At 37.8% G+C, this 15,666-nt stretch overlaps 1 protein-coding gene across 2 annotated transcripts in view; it reads left to right on the top strand.

The window, feature by feature from the left end:
- NLRP3 (NLR family pyrin domain containing 3) overlaps window positions 1-3,900 on the top strand; it is a 53,857-nt gene extending 49,957 nt beyond the window's left edge. Inside the window, exons 10-11 of one of the 2 annotated variants that reach the window (XM_068534703.1) lie at window positions 77-247; window positions 3,385-3,900. In XM_068534703.1, the coding sequence (XP_068390804.1) occupies window positions 77-247; window positions 3,385-3,484 (271 nt within the window). In that variant the 3' untranslated portion in view covers window positions 3,485-3,900. The remainder of the gene's footprint in view (window positions 1-76; window positions 248-3,384) is intronic. The other variant, XM_068534704.1, reaches the window with a different exon arrangement.
- Window positions 3,901-15,666: the final 11,766 nt, after the last annotated feature.

Raw genomic sequence — 15,666 nt, forward strand, 5'->3', positions numbered from 1 at the left:
TTACAGGCTAAGATCTGGGAGACCTGTGGAGGATAATTAAGGGTACATTTTCTTGAAATCACCTTCTTTCTTGCAGATTAGACAACTGCAGCCTCACGTCACACTGCTGCTGGGGTCTTTCCACACTTCTGACTTCTAACCAGAGCCTGAGAAAGTTGAGCTTAGGCAACAATGACCTGGGTGATCTGGGGGTCATGCTACTCTGTGAAGTGCTGAAACAGCAGGGCTGCCTCCTGAAAAGCCTGAAGTAAGTGTGCTCTGTAGAGATTTGTGTGGCAGGGCTCCTAGTGCTAAGGAAAAGTTGGCCAGTTTCCAAAATCCAGGTTGGCTTCATTTGCACTCTGGGTGAGGTTGAGCCTGGGCCAGTTGCAGATTTATAAATGTATACAGTAATTGAGTCATGAACTATGTATTCAATTTCATCCAGACATTTAGAATAATCAAGGTTCATTTGGGTGTGAAAAGACCTTTCACCCATATTCCTGAAAGAAACACAAGTCCCAATGAAAAATAGCCAAAGAGAATTGTATTTCTATGCAAGGTATCATACTTTGTAGAACTAGACCTGTCCATGGGTCATCCTTATTGCAAAGGTCCTTGCGTAGTAGGGATGTTGTTGGTCTTGTTTCGGAGAATTTCTAAATAGAAAGTGCTCCAGAAACATCAAGATTAGAAATTCCATAAACTTTGGCCTGTCTTCAGGGTGTTGGGACCGTTGGCTCCTTTCCATCATCAATGATACCACTGAGGTACACATTACCTCGCTAGTAAGAGCTTCCTAATTAGTTTCATAACTTCTGTCAGCTCTGACGATCACAGTCTCCATTAAAGACATTTCTTTCACTTGGTTTTAGGGTCAACACACTCTCCTCTGGATTTTCTCCTACTACATTGGCTGTTTCTGCTCAGTCTCCTCTGGTATCCCTTCATCATTCTGACCTTTACATACTGAATCCCCAGGACTCAATCACTGGGTTAATTTTTCTTCTTTACACTTTCTCCCTTGTTTACATCATCTAGTCTTCTGGTTTCATCATATATGTGCTGTTCCCCTCCCCCCAGTTCATATCTCCATGAATTCCATGTTCAAATGCTTGTCTCACCTTTCTACTTGGATGTCTAATAAGCCTCCCAAATTTTACATGTCTAAATCCAAACCTGTGCTGTTCCCTTCTGTCTAAAATCTGCTTCTTCCCTATCTCAGTCAATGGTAACTCAGTCTGAATTGTTCAGGTCAAAACAATCCTGGTGTCATCTTTGACACATCTTTTTCCTTATGCACATATCCAATCCATTGGTATGTCCTGTTAACTCTGCTTTCACAGCATGCCCACTCATTGACCACTTTTTGCCAGCTTCATGGCTGCTACCCTAGTTCAAATCACTGTCACCTCTTGTCTGGATTGTCCTGGTAGCATTCTGCCAGGATACTCTGCATCTACCATTGCAGATGGAGGGTGTAGCTAAAACATGCGTCAGAGCATATCACTCCTACCAACATGCTTCTATCACAAAGTAAGAGCCACAAACTCATGGCAGTGTCTAAGGCCCCATGTGATCTGGCTCCTGCTATTTTTGCAAAGTCATCTTCTAACCCTAGTTCCTTCTGCTCCACTCACACTGGTTTCCTTGCTATTTCGAAAAACACTGTCACCTCCGAAACTATGCACTTGCAGTTCCCTCTGCCTGGAACTTCCCCCCTTTGATATCCACATGCCTTATTCCTGTGCATCATTAACTTCTCTGCTCAGGGTTTTCTCTGTGAGTCTGACTGTAACCATCCTACTGAAAATAGCAGCCCAGCATACCTTTCCTCTTCTTTGCTTATTTTCCTCCATAGTGTTGACCATCATAATACATGCTATATCATTTTCTTGTTTATTTATTATCTATATCTTACCCCTAGTTTATAAATTCTATTAGCCCAGAAATTTCTGTCCTTGTCCATGGACTCAAGGCTGAGAACCAATTGGAATACAGGTTTGAATAAACAATAGTTCAGATCAGCATTGTATCCTTGTGTGGACACAGTGGAACATGTTTCTTGCAAGAAAAGCCATTTCCAGAGCTAAGAGAAATAGGAACGAAAGGAATTATTGGTCAGGATGAAGCTGGGGACATTGCTGTATGTGGGCTAATTGACCCAGCCCTGAAGGACACTCTGGAGATAAGGGACAGGCTCAAAATAGACTGGGGAATCCATGGATGCAGTCAACCTGTCCTGTGAGCTCAGGTTGCCATAACAAAATAGCATAGACTAGGTGCCTTAAACAAATCATAGACATTTATTTCTCACAGTTCTGGCAGCTGGAACATCCAAGATCATGACACTGGCTGATTTGGTTTCTGGTGAGAGCTCTTTTCTGGACTTGTTGTGTCCTCATGTGGTATACACAGAGAGAGACAGAGATAGACAGAGAGTGTGTGCTGTGGTATCTCTTATTATAAGGGCACTAATCCCATCATGAGGACCCACCCCCATGACCTCATCTAACCCTCATTACCTCCCAAAGACCTCATATCCAAATACCATCACATTGAGGGTTAGGGCTTTAACATATGAATTTTGAAGGAACACAAACAGTCCATAACACAACCAAATCAAGATTATTAGAAATGCTTCAGGACAAATGGTATGATTTCTTAGTTAAGTTGCAAGGGAAATTTAAAAAAAGAGAAGGAGGAAGAACTGATATCAAAGAAGAGTTGAAAGGCATACCAAGCAATTACAATGTGTGGACCTTTTTTTTTTTTGCTGCATTGTGCGGCTTGCAGGATCTTAGTTCCCCCACCAGCAATTGAACCTGGGCCATGGCAGTGAAAGCACCAAGTCTTAACCACTGGGCCTCCAGGGAATTCCCAATGTGTGGACTTTATATGGCTCCTGATTAAATGAACATAATATAAAAATTTTATCAGACAGTTGAGGAAGTTTAAACACTGATTGGACATATATTGATATTTAGAAATTATTGTTAACTTTTTTGGGTGTGATAATGGCATTGCAGTTATGTTTTAAAAGTCTGCATTTAGTTTCACACATTGAAATATTTATAGATACATGAACTGCTGTGTTTAAGATAATCCACTGATGTGAGGAGTGGGTGGGTGATAGATGAAACAAGATTGGCCATGAGCTGTTAACTGTCAAACCTGGGTAATGGGATTCATTATACTATTCTCTCTATATTTGCACATGTTTAAACATTTCCAAACTTGAAGGTTAAAAATATTGAATATCACAGAAACCACCTTAGGCATGAAGTGCAGCATTGGAAAACCTAGAAGTGTGAGGCTAAGTGAGGAGATGAGATTTTTAAAGCCAAAAACTGAAAGTGTTTATTTGAAGAGTACAATCCAAAGCTTCTCTATTTGCTTTTACAGGTTGTGTGGAATGTATTTCAATTATGATACAAAACGTGCATTAGAAACACTTCAAGAAGAAAAGCCTGAGTTGACCATTGTCTTTGAGCCTGTTCGGTAGTGGTGGAAGCAGGGCTGCCAGACGCCAAGGTTCTTTGCCTTCTCTGCCATCTAGGTGTGGATAAGTGGTAGTGAGTACTCCTCCATCAGAGTTAAGACCACCACTCTGTGATTCTTCTGGTCCAGTGAGGAAGAGTGGAAGCTTGCTGATGGTGCCTTTGCCTAGAGAACGTGAGCATCTCCTTTACCTCTGGGTTGAAGAAACCAGGGCAATAAAATCATCAAACAACACAGGTCTCACCATAGTGCCTCAGTCAGAGGATGTGCTCCTCTTGGTGACCTCATGTAACTAACTCATTCAATAAAGCACTTTTTCTTTCTTTTTCTCTTTTTGCTCTAGCTCTCCTTTCCCTCATATCTTCCCCCCCCCCTTTTTTTGTTTACTTTTGACTGTATCATTCCTCCTGCCATCTTTCTCTTAACTGACCATAACAGAATGAGTTAACTGTATATTATGTTGCAATTTTGTGGCAGCAACTTATTTATTTTTAATCTTTGAACAGTTATATTTTCTAATAAAATAATTCATTTTATTGTATTGTAGCTGGTTGAAAATTTGGAAAATAGAAAAACTTTATTGTATTTATTGAGTTAATTTGTTTCCTTTCCTTAATTTTAAGAGAGTGTGCCTAGAAATCTTTTTACTTATTTATCTAAACTACTAAAGATAAATTAAATTGCTTCATGTGTTAAAAAATCTCTTTGCCAAATGATTCAATTGTAATGAATAAGGGAAAAAAAATGTCTTATCCTAACTCTGATGGTTGAAATTTCAGCTCTGGTAGGACAGGAGGTTGAAATCATGCAAAAGAAAGTTTTAGAGTAGAGGGAGCCTATATTCATAAATAGAAGTATTATGTAGAAAATGCATTTTGCCTTCAGTTATAAGAACTTGTCTTGGATTTATCACATTCCAGGAGCATTTCATCTACCACACTTGACATAGCATTAAATCATTAATGTATATTGAATGATTGCTTCTCCACACATGGAGCAACTCTTAAACCACATGGAATTTTTCAGGATGGAAATACCACTTCCTTTTTCAAATGAGTCATCTAGACCTCTGCTTTTCAAAGTATAGCCTATGGACTGTTGATGTAAGGAGATTTTGCAAGAATGTAAATCAATCGAATTACTAAGTATGCTTTTCAAATTATAGTCTATGGACTGTTGATGTAAGGAGATTTTGCAAGAATGTAAATCAATTGAATTACTAAGTATGCTTTTTAGATGAGCTGACTTTTTTCATGATAAGACTTTTTCAATAAGGGAAGAAGTATGTGATTTATATTCTGGTGCAAAGTCTTTTTCTAGTCTAGGACTAGCACTTTTGAGTAACTCTGATCTCGATATTTGTTTTTTTGCATCTTAGTGAAGTGAGATATTGCAGATTGCCTCTCTGCCACAAACACCTTGACATGCAGGATAAAATATAATTAGAAAAACACAGCTAAGCTGGAAAGACAGAAGAAAAATTTCTGTTCATCAAGATCTCAAAATTGGATTAAGAGTTTACCTTTCAGTGGTCAAGAGGAATATCTGAATAGATAAATACCCCACAATATAACTATTAATTTGGAAAATTCCATGAGGTTTTCCACACTAGTAGAACTTAAAAATAAGTAAAGTTGATGGATAGAAAATCAATATACAAACATCAACACATGCAGTTGGAAAGAAATCATTCGTTCCAACCATCACAATTAAAATTGGGTGAGGCATGAAGCAGCAATGGGTGCTAAAACCTAATAGGAAATTTAAATGATAAGCAGTATTCTTGTGTAGTCTGAAATTATCTTTTTACAGTTGGCTAATCAGTTGCAAAAGAAAAATAGTAACTATATAAAGAGCAGAAATTGGACAGTACCTGACCATCTAATAAAAAATATCAGTGAGGGCAGATGGATGTCTGCTTTCAGGTGAGATGACTTGAGATGGGACCAATATCACTACTGTGTGTTTCTGGTTGAGAACCTGGAATTTAATCATCAGCAAACACCAGACAAACTCCAAATGAGGAAGTTCTATTAAAAGGGGGAGGGGACTATATTCTTCAAGAATATCAATGTCAGTGTTGACAATGGGTAAGTCTTGGGGTGGGAGGGTTATGGAATTATTCTTTAGACTGTTCTTATTCTTGCATCTTTTATGTACATATGACATATTTCCAAATAAAAGGTATAAATAATCGAAACAGCAGTATTTCTAAGCACTTGCAATTTAAAATGTAATAAAATCCTATTAATAAAGGGACTTCCCTGCTGGTGCAGTGGTTAAGAATCCACCTGCTAATGCAGGGGACATGGTTTCAAGCCCTTGTCTGGGAAGATCCCACATGCCGCGGAGCAGCTAAGCCCGTGCACCACAACTACTGAAGCCCGTGCACCACAACTACTGAAGCCCGTGCACCACAACTACTGAAGCCCGTGCACCTAGAGCCCGTGCTCTGCAACAAGAGAAACCACCTCAATGAGAAGCTCACACACTGCAACGAAGAGTAGCCCCCGCTCGCCACAGCTAGAGAAAGCCTGTGCACAACAACGAAGACCCAACGTAGCCAAAAATAAATGAATAAATTTATTTTTAAAAATCCCATTAATCATAGCAATAAAAGTTATTAAGTATGCAAACAAAAGAAGAGCAAAGAGCATTTTTCTCACCATCCAAGTCTACAAAGATTTACCCACTACAGTCACTGACCAACAGTGCACTCTGTGTTTCAGACAGAGGAAATTAAAGATGACAACAGGATGCTCTGTGTTTTGGACAAACAGGTTCCTTAGATAGTTAGATGCAGCTCAGGAAGAGTTTTAATAAACCCAGTTTCTTTCATCTTCTCATAGATAGAAAAGCATGTTAATCATTAACTTGAGATATCTGTTCGTTATGACTAGCAGTAATCTTTTACCAAGATGTATACTTGACTACATGCATTCCCTAGCCAAAAAAAAAAAAAAAGTCACATATATACTGGCTTCTTCCCCTACCTCTTTGGAGCAGTTCCTCAGAGCTATCTGAGAGGCTGTCTCCTGGGCTATAGTCCTCAGTAAGACCCTGAATAAAATGTAACTTGTGTGTTTTTCTTTCAGTCAATATTTACCTGGAGTGAATCTCTTAAAAATTAAAAGTTGTAAAAAACCATACAAAAGAGGACCTGAATGAATGGAGAGATGGAGATATATGTCATATTCATGGATGGGAAGTTTCAAAGGCATGACAATGTTATCTGTTCCTCCCCTCAAACTAAAATTTGATGCAATTGTCATTAACATACTGACAGGGATTTTCACAGAACTGAGCAAGATAATTTTTTAAATGTATAAGAAAAATAAGGAACAAAGAATATCCAGAAAAAATTTGACAACGTAGGAGAACTTGCCACACTAGATATTAAAAAGCTATAAAACTGATTGATGTAGTATAGGCAGGATAGAGTTCATGCACAGGCATAGGCATGCATGGAACTGTAATTTGTGACATTGAAAATGTTGAGGAAAGGAAGGACTAGTCAACCTGGCTGGGACAAACAGCCATGCACATGGAAACATTGTATTTCTGCCTTATATCATACAAATAAATTCCAAAAGTAATGAAGACACATTTTCAAAGTAAAGCTACATGTACAACAACGTGACTATAGTTAACAATACTGTATTGTATAATTGAAGTTTGCTAAGAGGGTAGATCTTAAATGTTCTCACCATGCACACACACAAAAGGAAAAGTGCAACTATGTGAGACAATAGATATGTTAATTAGCTTGATTGAGTTGATTGTTTCACAGTGTATACTTAACCAAAACATCACATTGTGTTCTACCTATCTATCTAAATTTTATTTGTCAGTTATAACTCAATGAAGCTGGGGGAGAAACAGAATGACAGGAAAGTGCATTACATGACATAAGCACATTGACACAGATCATTAAATTAACAGAATGCAGTCACAATAAAAGCACATTGTTTTCTTCAGGGAAAAAAGTATAAACACTTTAGAAGAAAATGGAGCAAAACGTGCAAGTTTAGGTAATGTGCTTCTTGAAATAAATATAAAATACACAAAGTATAAAGGAAAGGTTGATAAACTATAAAATGTAAAACTTTTGAGCATTGTTGTAAAGATAAAATATTAGCCCCAGCTTGAACCCTCTTGTGCCCAGTTCTGGTTCACATTTCACTCCAGCCATTGTTGTGCTCACCAGCTGCACACAGATGCAATATGATAGTATGTCAAGTCAGAGGTATCACCTATCTTTCTTTGCCTTTCAGCCATGAGGCTTCTCTGATACTCCATGGGACATTTGCTGAACAACCCCATGCTGCCCAGCCTGCCAATACAACAAAGCTAATGCCCTTGAGAACAGGGGTGGGGACCCCTATGAAGGTTTCCTCTTCCTTTGAGTGATACATTCTACATACTTTTCAGAAGGCCTTGCTAGGATTGAGGCCCTGTAACTTACTGTAGGGGTCAGCTTATTACACCTCCCTTGTGTTTGCTTTCCTTCTGTTATGGATTATGTCAACTTGAATGAAAATGCGCAACGCAAGAACTGTTGAGTGTAGTTTATTCAGTGTCTTACTGAGGTCTATAGCCTGGGAGAGAGCCTCTAAGATAGCTCTGAGAAACTGTTCTGAAGAGGTAAGGGGGGAGGCCCACATAAATATGATTTTGCTGAAGCGTACTTGTAATCAATCACACATCTCAGTAGAAGATTGCTGCTAGTTGCCAAGAACAAATATCTTAGTGGTTTTAGTGTTTTTCTAAGTATGGGAAGATGCAAGAACTAGGGTTCATAAAATTTTCTCCTGAAAAAATCTAACTATCTGAAGGCTTGTTCTGCCAGTTTTCCCAGAGTGCCTCATTCCTGATCTCTGCCCTGAATTGCTTTCAAGTTGTACTGAAGGCCAGCGACTACAGTGGCTAATGACTTAATTCTTGTAGAACCAGTGGCGAGTGACATTCTTTAGTTTGCAGTTACATTGTGTTCCCTCGCCCCACAACCTGTCTCAATTCATATGTTGAAACCCCAACCTTCAGTAACTCAGAATGTGACCCTATTTGGAAACAGGGTCTTTATAGATGTAATTAGTTAAGGTGGGAACATGCTGGAGAAGGATGGGCCCTAATTCAATATGCCTGGTATCCTTGTAAAAGGGTAAAATTTAGACACAGACATAAACACAGGGAGAACATCATGTGCAGATGAAGGCAGAACTCTACAAACCGAGGAATGCCAAGGATTTTCAGCAAACCACCTGAGAGACAGACCAGAGACAGAGACAGAGACTTGGAGCAGATTCTTCCTCATAGCTCTCAGAAGGAACCAACCTGGCTGACATCCCGGTCTCAGATGTCTAACCTCCAGAACTGTGAGACAGTGCATTTCTATTATTTAAACCACGCAGTTTGTGGCACTTCGTTACGGCAGTGCTAGTAAACTAATACAATTTGTAATAGCAAAATGTTTAGTCAGGTTAAAATGGTAACACTCACTCTCAGAACTGATGTGTCACTAGCAGCCAGTGGAGCTTTTCCAGTGACGAAACTTTATAGGAACATTTGTAGAAATGGAGGAGGCCCACCCTACTCCCGTATGTCCTCATCTTAACTAATTACAACTGCAATAATGCTATTTCCAAATAAGGTCACATTCTGGGGTACTGGGAGATAGACCTTCAATATATAAATTTTGGGGGACACAAACTCATAAGCGTGCTGTCTCTGGCTCTCCAAATTCATGTTCTTTTCACATGTAAAATTCATTCACTGTATCCCAACCTCCCTAAAGGTCTTCACCCATTCCACTATCCAAGCTCATCTAATTATCATCTAGAATTCCCTGGCAGTCCAGAGGTTAGGACTCTGGGCTTTCACTGTCAAAGGCCTGGGTTCAATCCCTGGTTGGGGAGCTAAGATCCTGCAACCTGTGCAGTGGGGCCAAAAAAAATACATCATCTAAATCAGGTATGGGTGAGACTTGAAGAATAATTCATCCTGAGGCAAAATTCCTGTCCAGCTGTGAACATGTGAAACCAAACACCAGGTTATGTACTTCCAAAATATAATGGTGGGACAGGCATAGGATAGACATTCCCATTCAAAAGGAGAAAAATCAGAAGGAAACAAATAATCACTGGTCCCAAGCAAGTATGAAACCTGACAGAACAAATTCCATTAGATTTTAAGTCTTGAGAATAATCTGCTCTGATTATGCACTGCCTTCCTGGTCACAGAAAAGTAGATGACCTCACCCCCTGGGCCTGTGCTTTCTGGACCCTGGTGGCAATGGCAGCCTTGTCAAACTCTGAACCACCAATAGGATCAGTCTTCCATTTTCTTGAAGGATAACATGTATTCCTAGACAGATAGCCCTGTTGGCCCATTTCTTGCCTCTGGAATCCTAGAAATCTGACAGTCTTCTTTATTTTATTCTGTTTCTGTCTCCTTTAGTCCAATCTGTCAGTATTTCTGCTGATAGAACATTCACAAAAATCTTGTTGGTCTCCTGTGAAATTCATAGGAGTCCAAATCATCAAACAAGAGGGACCTTTATAGGTCTTACCTGGACAACAACAACTTTATTCCTGGTTTCTACTGAGATAGTTGATTGGATCCATGAGTCACATGCCTAATCCCTTTAGCAAACAGTTGTCCAGTCACATTCTTGATCCTGTAGCTTAAACTACACACACACACACACACACACACACACCTTGCATGAAAGCATCCATGCACTTCTGTTGAACTTAAGTTTAAATTGGGAAAGAATCACAGTTTTGTGATATGTCATGCCATCTGTAAACATTGTATATCTACCCCATTATTCTCCTTTTCTATCTTTCAGTAATGTTTAGTTATTTTTTTAATATGTATCTCCCTCAGTTTTAAAAATTAGCTTTATTCCTATATACTCTAATATCTTTGTGGCCTTTATAAATGGGGTTGCATTTCTATTGCATTTTATAATGTCATTGTTGGACTGTGAAATTGCTGTATATAAATAAATATTTATCTATAGCAAAACAATTAGATTTAGTGTTCTAGTGGTTTGTCTAATGAATTTGCTTGCTTTTTCTATATAGATATCACCTTCAAGTAATAATAATTCTGATTCTTCTTTTCTCTTTCTCCTACATCTTATTTTTCTTTCTAGTTTGTTACATTATGTAGTTTTTACTACTTGGAGTGGTAGTGAATATCCTTGCTATGCTCCGAATTTAATGAGAATTAACCTAAGATTCACAATTCCTGGTTTCTTTTATTTTTAAAAATTTTTTATTTATTTTATGTATTTTATTTTTTAACATCTTTATTGGAGTATAATGGCTTTACAATAGTGTGTTAGTTTCTGCTTTATAACAAAGTGAATCAGTTATACATATACATATATCTGCATATCTCTTCCCTCTTGTGTCTCCCTCCCTCCCACCCTCCCTATCCCACCCTTCTAGCTGGTCACAAAGCACCGAGCTGATCTCCCTGTGCTATGCAACTGCTTCCCACTAGCTATCTATTGTACATTTGGTAGTACATATATACACTACCACGCTCTACCATGTCCATATATACACTACGACCCTCTCACTTTGTCCCAACTTACCCTATCCCTTCCCTGTGTCCTCAAGTCCATTCTCTAGTAGGTCTGTGCCTTTATTCCCATCTTGCCCCTAGTTCTTCATGACCTGTTTTTTTTTTTTTTTTAGATTCCATATATATGTGTCAGCATACGGTATTTGTTTTTCTCTTTCTGTCTTAACTTCACTCTGTATGACAGACTCTAGGTCCATCCACCTCACTACAAATAACTCAATTTCGTTTCTTTTTATGGCTGAGTAATATTCCATTGTACATATGTGCTACATCTTCTTTGTCCATTCATCTGTCGATGGACACTTAGGTTGCTTTCAAATCCTGGCTATTGTAAATAGAGCTGCAATGAACATTGTGGTACATGACTCTTTTTGAATTACGGTTTTCTCAGGGTATATGCCCAGTAGTTGGATTGCTGGGTCGTATGGTAGTTCTATTTTTAGTTTTTGAAGGAACCTTTATACTGTTCTCCATAGTGGCTGTATCAATTTACATTCGCACCAACAGTGTATGAGGGTTCCCTTTTCTCCACACCCTCTCCAGCATTTATTGTTTGTAGATTTTTTGATGATGGCCATTCTGACTGGTGTGGAATGATATCGTATTGTAGTTTTGATTTGCATTTCCCTGATGATTAGCGATGTTGAGCATCCTTTCATGTGTTTGTTGGCAATCTGTTTATCTTCTTTGGAGAAATGTCTATTTAGGTCTTCTGCCCATTTTTGGATTGGGTTGTTTGTTTTTTGATATTGAGCTGCATGAGCTGCTTATAAATTTTGGAGATTAATCTTTTGTCAGTTGCCTCATTTGCAATTTTTTTCGCCCATTCTGAGGGTTGTCTTTTTGTCTTGTTTATGGTTTCCTTTGCTGTGCAAAAGCTTTTAAGTTTCATTAGGTCCCATTTGTTTATTTTTGTTTGTATTTCCATTTCTCTAGGAAGTATGTCAAAAAGGATCTTGCTGTGATTTATGTCATAGAGTGTTCTGCCTAAGTTCTCCTTTAAGAGTTTTATAGTGTCTGGCCTTAAATTTAGTCTTAAATCCATTTTGAATTTATTTTTGTGTATGGTGTTGAGTGTTCTATTTTCATTCTTTTACATGTAGCTGTCCAGTTTCCCCAGTACCACTTATTGAAGAGGCTGTCTTTTCTCCATTGTATATTCTTGCCTCCTTTATCAAAGATAAGGTGATCATATGTGCGTGGGTATATCACTGGGCTTTCTATCCTGTTTCATTGATCTATATTTCTGTTTTTGTGCCAGTACCATACTGTCTTGATTACTGTAGTTTTGTAATATAGTCTGAAGCCAGGGAGCCTGATTCCTGCAGCTCTGTTTTTCTTTCTCAAGATTGTTGGATGATTCAGGGTGTTCTTTGTTTCCATACAAATTGTGAAATTTTTTGTTCTAATTCTGTGAAAAATGCCATTCATAATTTTATAGAGATTGCATTGAATCTGCAGATTGCTTTGGTCAGTATAGTCATTTTCACAATATTGATTCTTCCAATCCAACAACATGGTGTATCTCTCCATCTGTTTTTGTCATCTTTGATTTCTTTCATCAGTATCTTATAGTTTTCTGAGTACAGGTCTTTTGCCTCCTTAGGTAGATTTATTCCTAGGTATTTTATTCTTTTGTTGCAATGGTAAATGGGATTGTTTCCTTAATTTCTCTTTCTGATATTTCATTGTTAGTGTATAGGAATGCAAGAGATTTCTGTGCATGAATTTTGTATCCTGCACATTTACCAGATTCATTGATTAGCTCTAGTAGTTTTCTGGTGGCATCTTTAGGATTTTCTGTGCATAGTGTCATGTCATCTGCAAACAGTGACAGCTTTACTTCTTCTTTTCCAATTTGGATTCCTTTTATTTATGTTTCTTCTCTGATTGCTGTGACTAAAACTTCCAAAACTATGTTGAATAATAGTGGTGAGAGTGGACAACCTTGTCTTGTTCCTGATCTTAGAGTAAGTGGTTTCAGTTTTTCACCACTGAGAATGATGTTGGCTGTGGGTTTGTCATATATGGCCGTTATTATGTTGAGGTAAGTTCCCTCTATGCCTACTTTCTGGAGGGTTTTTTATCATAAATGGGTGTTGAATTTTGTCAAAAGATTTTTATGCATCCATTGAGATTATCATATGATGTTTCTCCTTCAATTTGTTAATATGGTGTATCACATTGATTGATTTGCATGTATTGAAGTATCCTTGCATTCCTGGGATAAACCCCACTTGATCATGATGTATGATCCTTTTAATGTGCTGCTGGATTAGTTTGCTAGTGTTTTGTTGAGGATTTTTGCATCTATGTTCATCAGTGATATTGGTCTGTAATTTTCTTTTTTTGTGACATCTTTGTCTGGTTTTGGTATCAGGGTGATGGTGGCCCTGTAGAAGGAGTTTGGGAGTGTTCTTCCCTCTGTTATATTTTGGAAGAGTTTAGGAAGGATAGGTATTAGCTCTTCTCTAAATGTTTGATAGAATTCGCCTGTGAAGCCATCTGGTCCTGGGCTTTTATTTGTTGGAAGATTTTTTATCACAGTTTCAATTTCAGTGCTTGTGATTGGTCTGTTTATATTTTCTATTTCTTCCTTGTTTAGCCTCGGAAGGTTGAGCTTTTCTAAGAATTTGTCCATTTCTTCCAGGTTGTCCATTTTATTGGCATGTACTTGCTTGTAGTAATCTCTCACGATCCTTTGTTCTTCTGCAGTGTCAGTTGTTACTTCTCCTTTTTCAGTGCTAATTCTATTGATTTGAGTCTTCTCCCTTTTTTTCTTGATGAGTCTGGCTAATGGTTTATCAATTTTCTGTATCTTCTCAAAGAACCAACTGTTAGTTTATTGATCTTTGCTATTGTTTCCTTCGTTTCTTTTTCATTTATTTCTGCTCTGATCTTTATGATTTCTTTCCTTCTGCTAACTTTGGGGGTTTTTTGTTCTTCTTTCTCTAATTGCTTTAGGTGTAATGTTAGGTTGTTTATTTGAGATGTTCCTTGTTTCTTGCAGTAGGATTGTATTGCTATAAACTTCTCTCTTAGAACTGCTTTTGCTGCATTCCATAGGTTTTGGGTTGTCGTGTTTTCATTGTCATTTGATTCTAGGTATTATTTGATTTCCTCTTTATTTTCTTCAGTGATCTCTTGGTTATTTAGTAATATATGTTTAGCCTCCATGTGTTTGTATTTTTTACAGATTTTTTCCTGTAATTGATATCTAGTCTCATAGCATTGTGGTCGGAAATGATACTTGATACAATTTCAATTTTCTTAAATTCACCAAGGCTTGATTTGTGCCCCAACATATGATCTATCCTGGAGAATGTTCTATGAACACTAGAGAAGATAGTGTATTCTGTTGTTTTTGGATGGAATGTCCTATAAATATTAATTAAATCCATCTTGTCTAATGTGTCATTTAAAGCTTGTGTTTCCTTATTTCTTTTCATTTTGGATGATCTGTCCATTGGTGAAAGTGGGGTGTTAAAGTCCTAGTATTATTGTGTTACTGTCGATTTCCCTTTCTATGGCTGTTAGCATTTGCCTTATGTATTGAAGGTGCTCCTATGTTGGGTGCATAAATATTTACAACTGTAATATCTTCTTCTTGGATTGATCCTTTGATCATTATGCAGTGTCCTTCTTTGTTTCTTATAACAGTCTTTATTTTAACATCTATTTTGTCTGATATGATAATTGCTACTCCAGCTTTCTTTTGATTTCCATTTGTATGGAATATCTTTTTCCATCCCATCACTTTCAGTCTGTATGTGTCCCTAGGTCTGAAGTGGGTCTCTTGTAGACAGCATATATACAGGTCTTGTTTCTGTATCCATTCAACCTGCCTGTGTCTTTTGGTTGGAGCATTTAATCCATTTACTTTTAAGGTAATTATCACTGTATATGTTCCTATTACCATTTTCTTAATTGTTTTGAGTTTGTTTTTGTAGGTCTTTTCCTTCTCTTGTCTTTTCTGCCTAGAGAAGTTCCTTTAGCATTTGTTGTAAAGCTGGTTTGGTGGTGCTGAATTCTTTTAGCTTTTGCTTGCCTGTAAAGATTTTAATTTCTCCATCATATCTGACTGGGATCCTTGCTGGGTAGAATAATTTCGGTTGTAGGTTTTTCCCTTTCATCACTTTAAATATGTCCTGCCACTCCCTTCTGGCTTGCAGAGTTTCTGCCGGAAGATGAGCTGTTAGCCTTATGGGGATTCCCTTGTATGTTATTTGTTGCTTTTCCCTTGCTGCTTTTAATATTCTTTCTTTGTATTTAATTTTTGATAATTTGATTAATATCTGTCTTGTGGTGTTTCTCCTTGCATTTATCCTGTATGGGACTCTCTGTGCTTCCTGGACGTGATTGACTATTTCCTTTCCCATATTAGGGAAGTTTTCAACTATAAATGTTCAAATATTTTCTCAGACCCTTTCTTTTTCTCTTCTTCATCTGGGACCCCTATAATTCAAAAGTTGGTGCATTTAATGTTGTCCCAGAGGTCTCTGAGACTGTCCTTAATTCTTTTCATTCTTTTTTCTTTATTCTGCTCTGCAGTAGTTATTTCCACTATTTTATCTTCCAGGTCACTTATCC

The sequence above is a fragment of the Eschrichtius robustus genome, chromosome 2, assembly GCF_028021215.1.
Source record: "Eschrichtius robustus isolate mEscRob2 chromosome 2, mEscRob2.pri, whole genome shotgun sequence".
NCBI lineage: Eukaryota > Metazoa > Chordata > Mammalia > Artiodactyla > Eschrichtiidae > Eschrichtius > Eschrichtius robustus.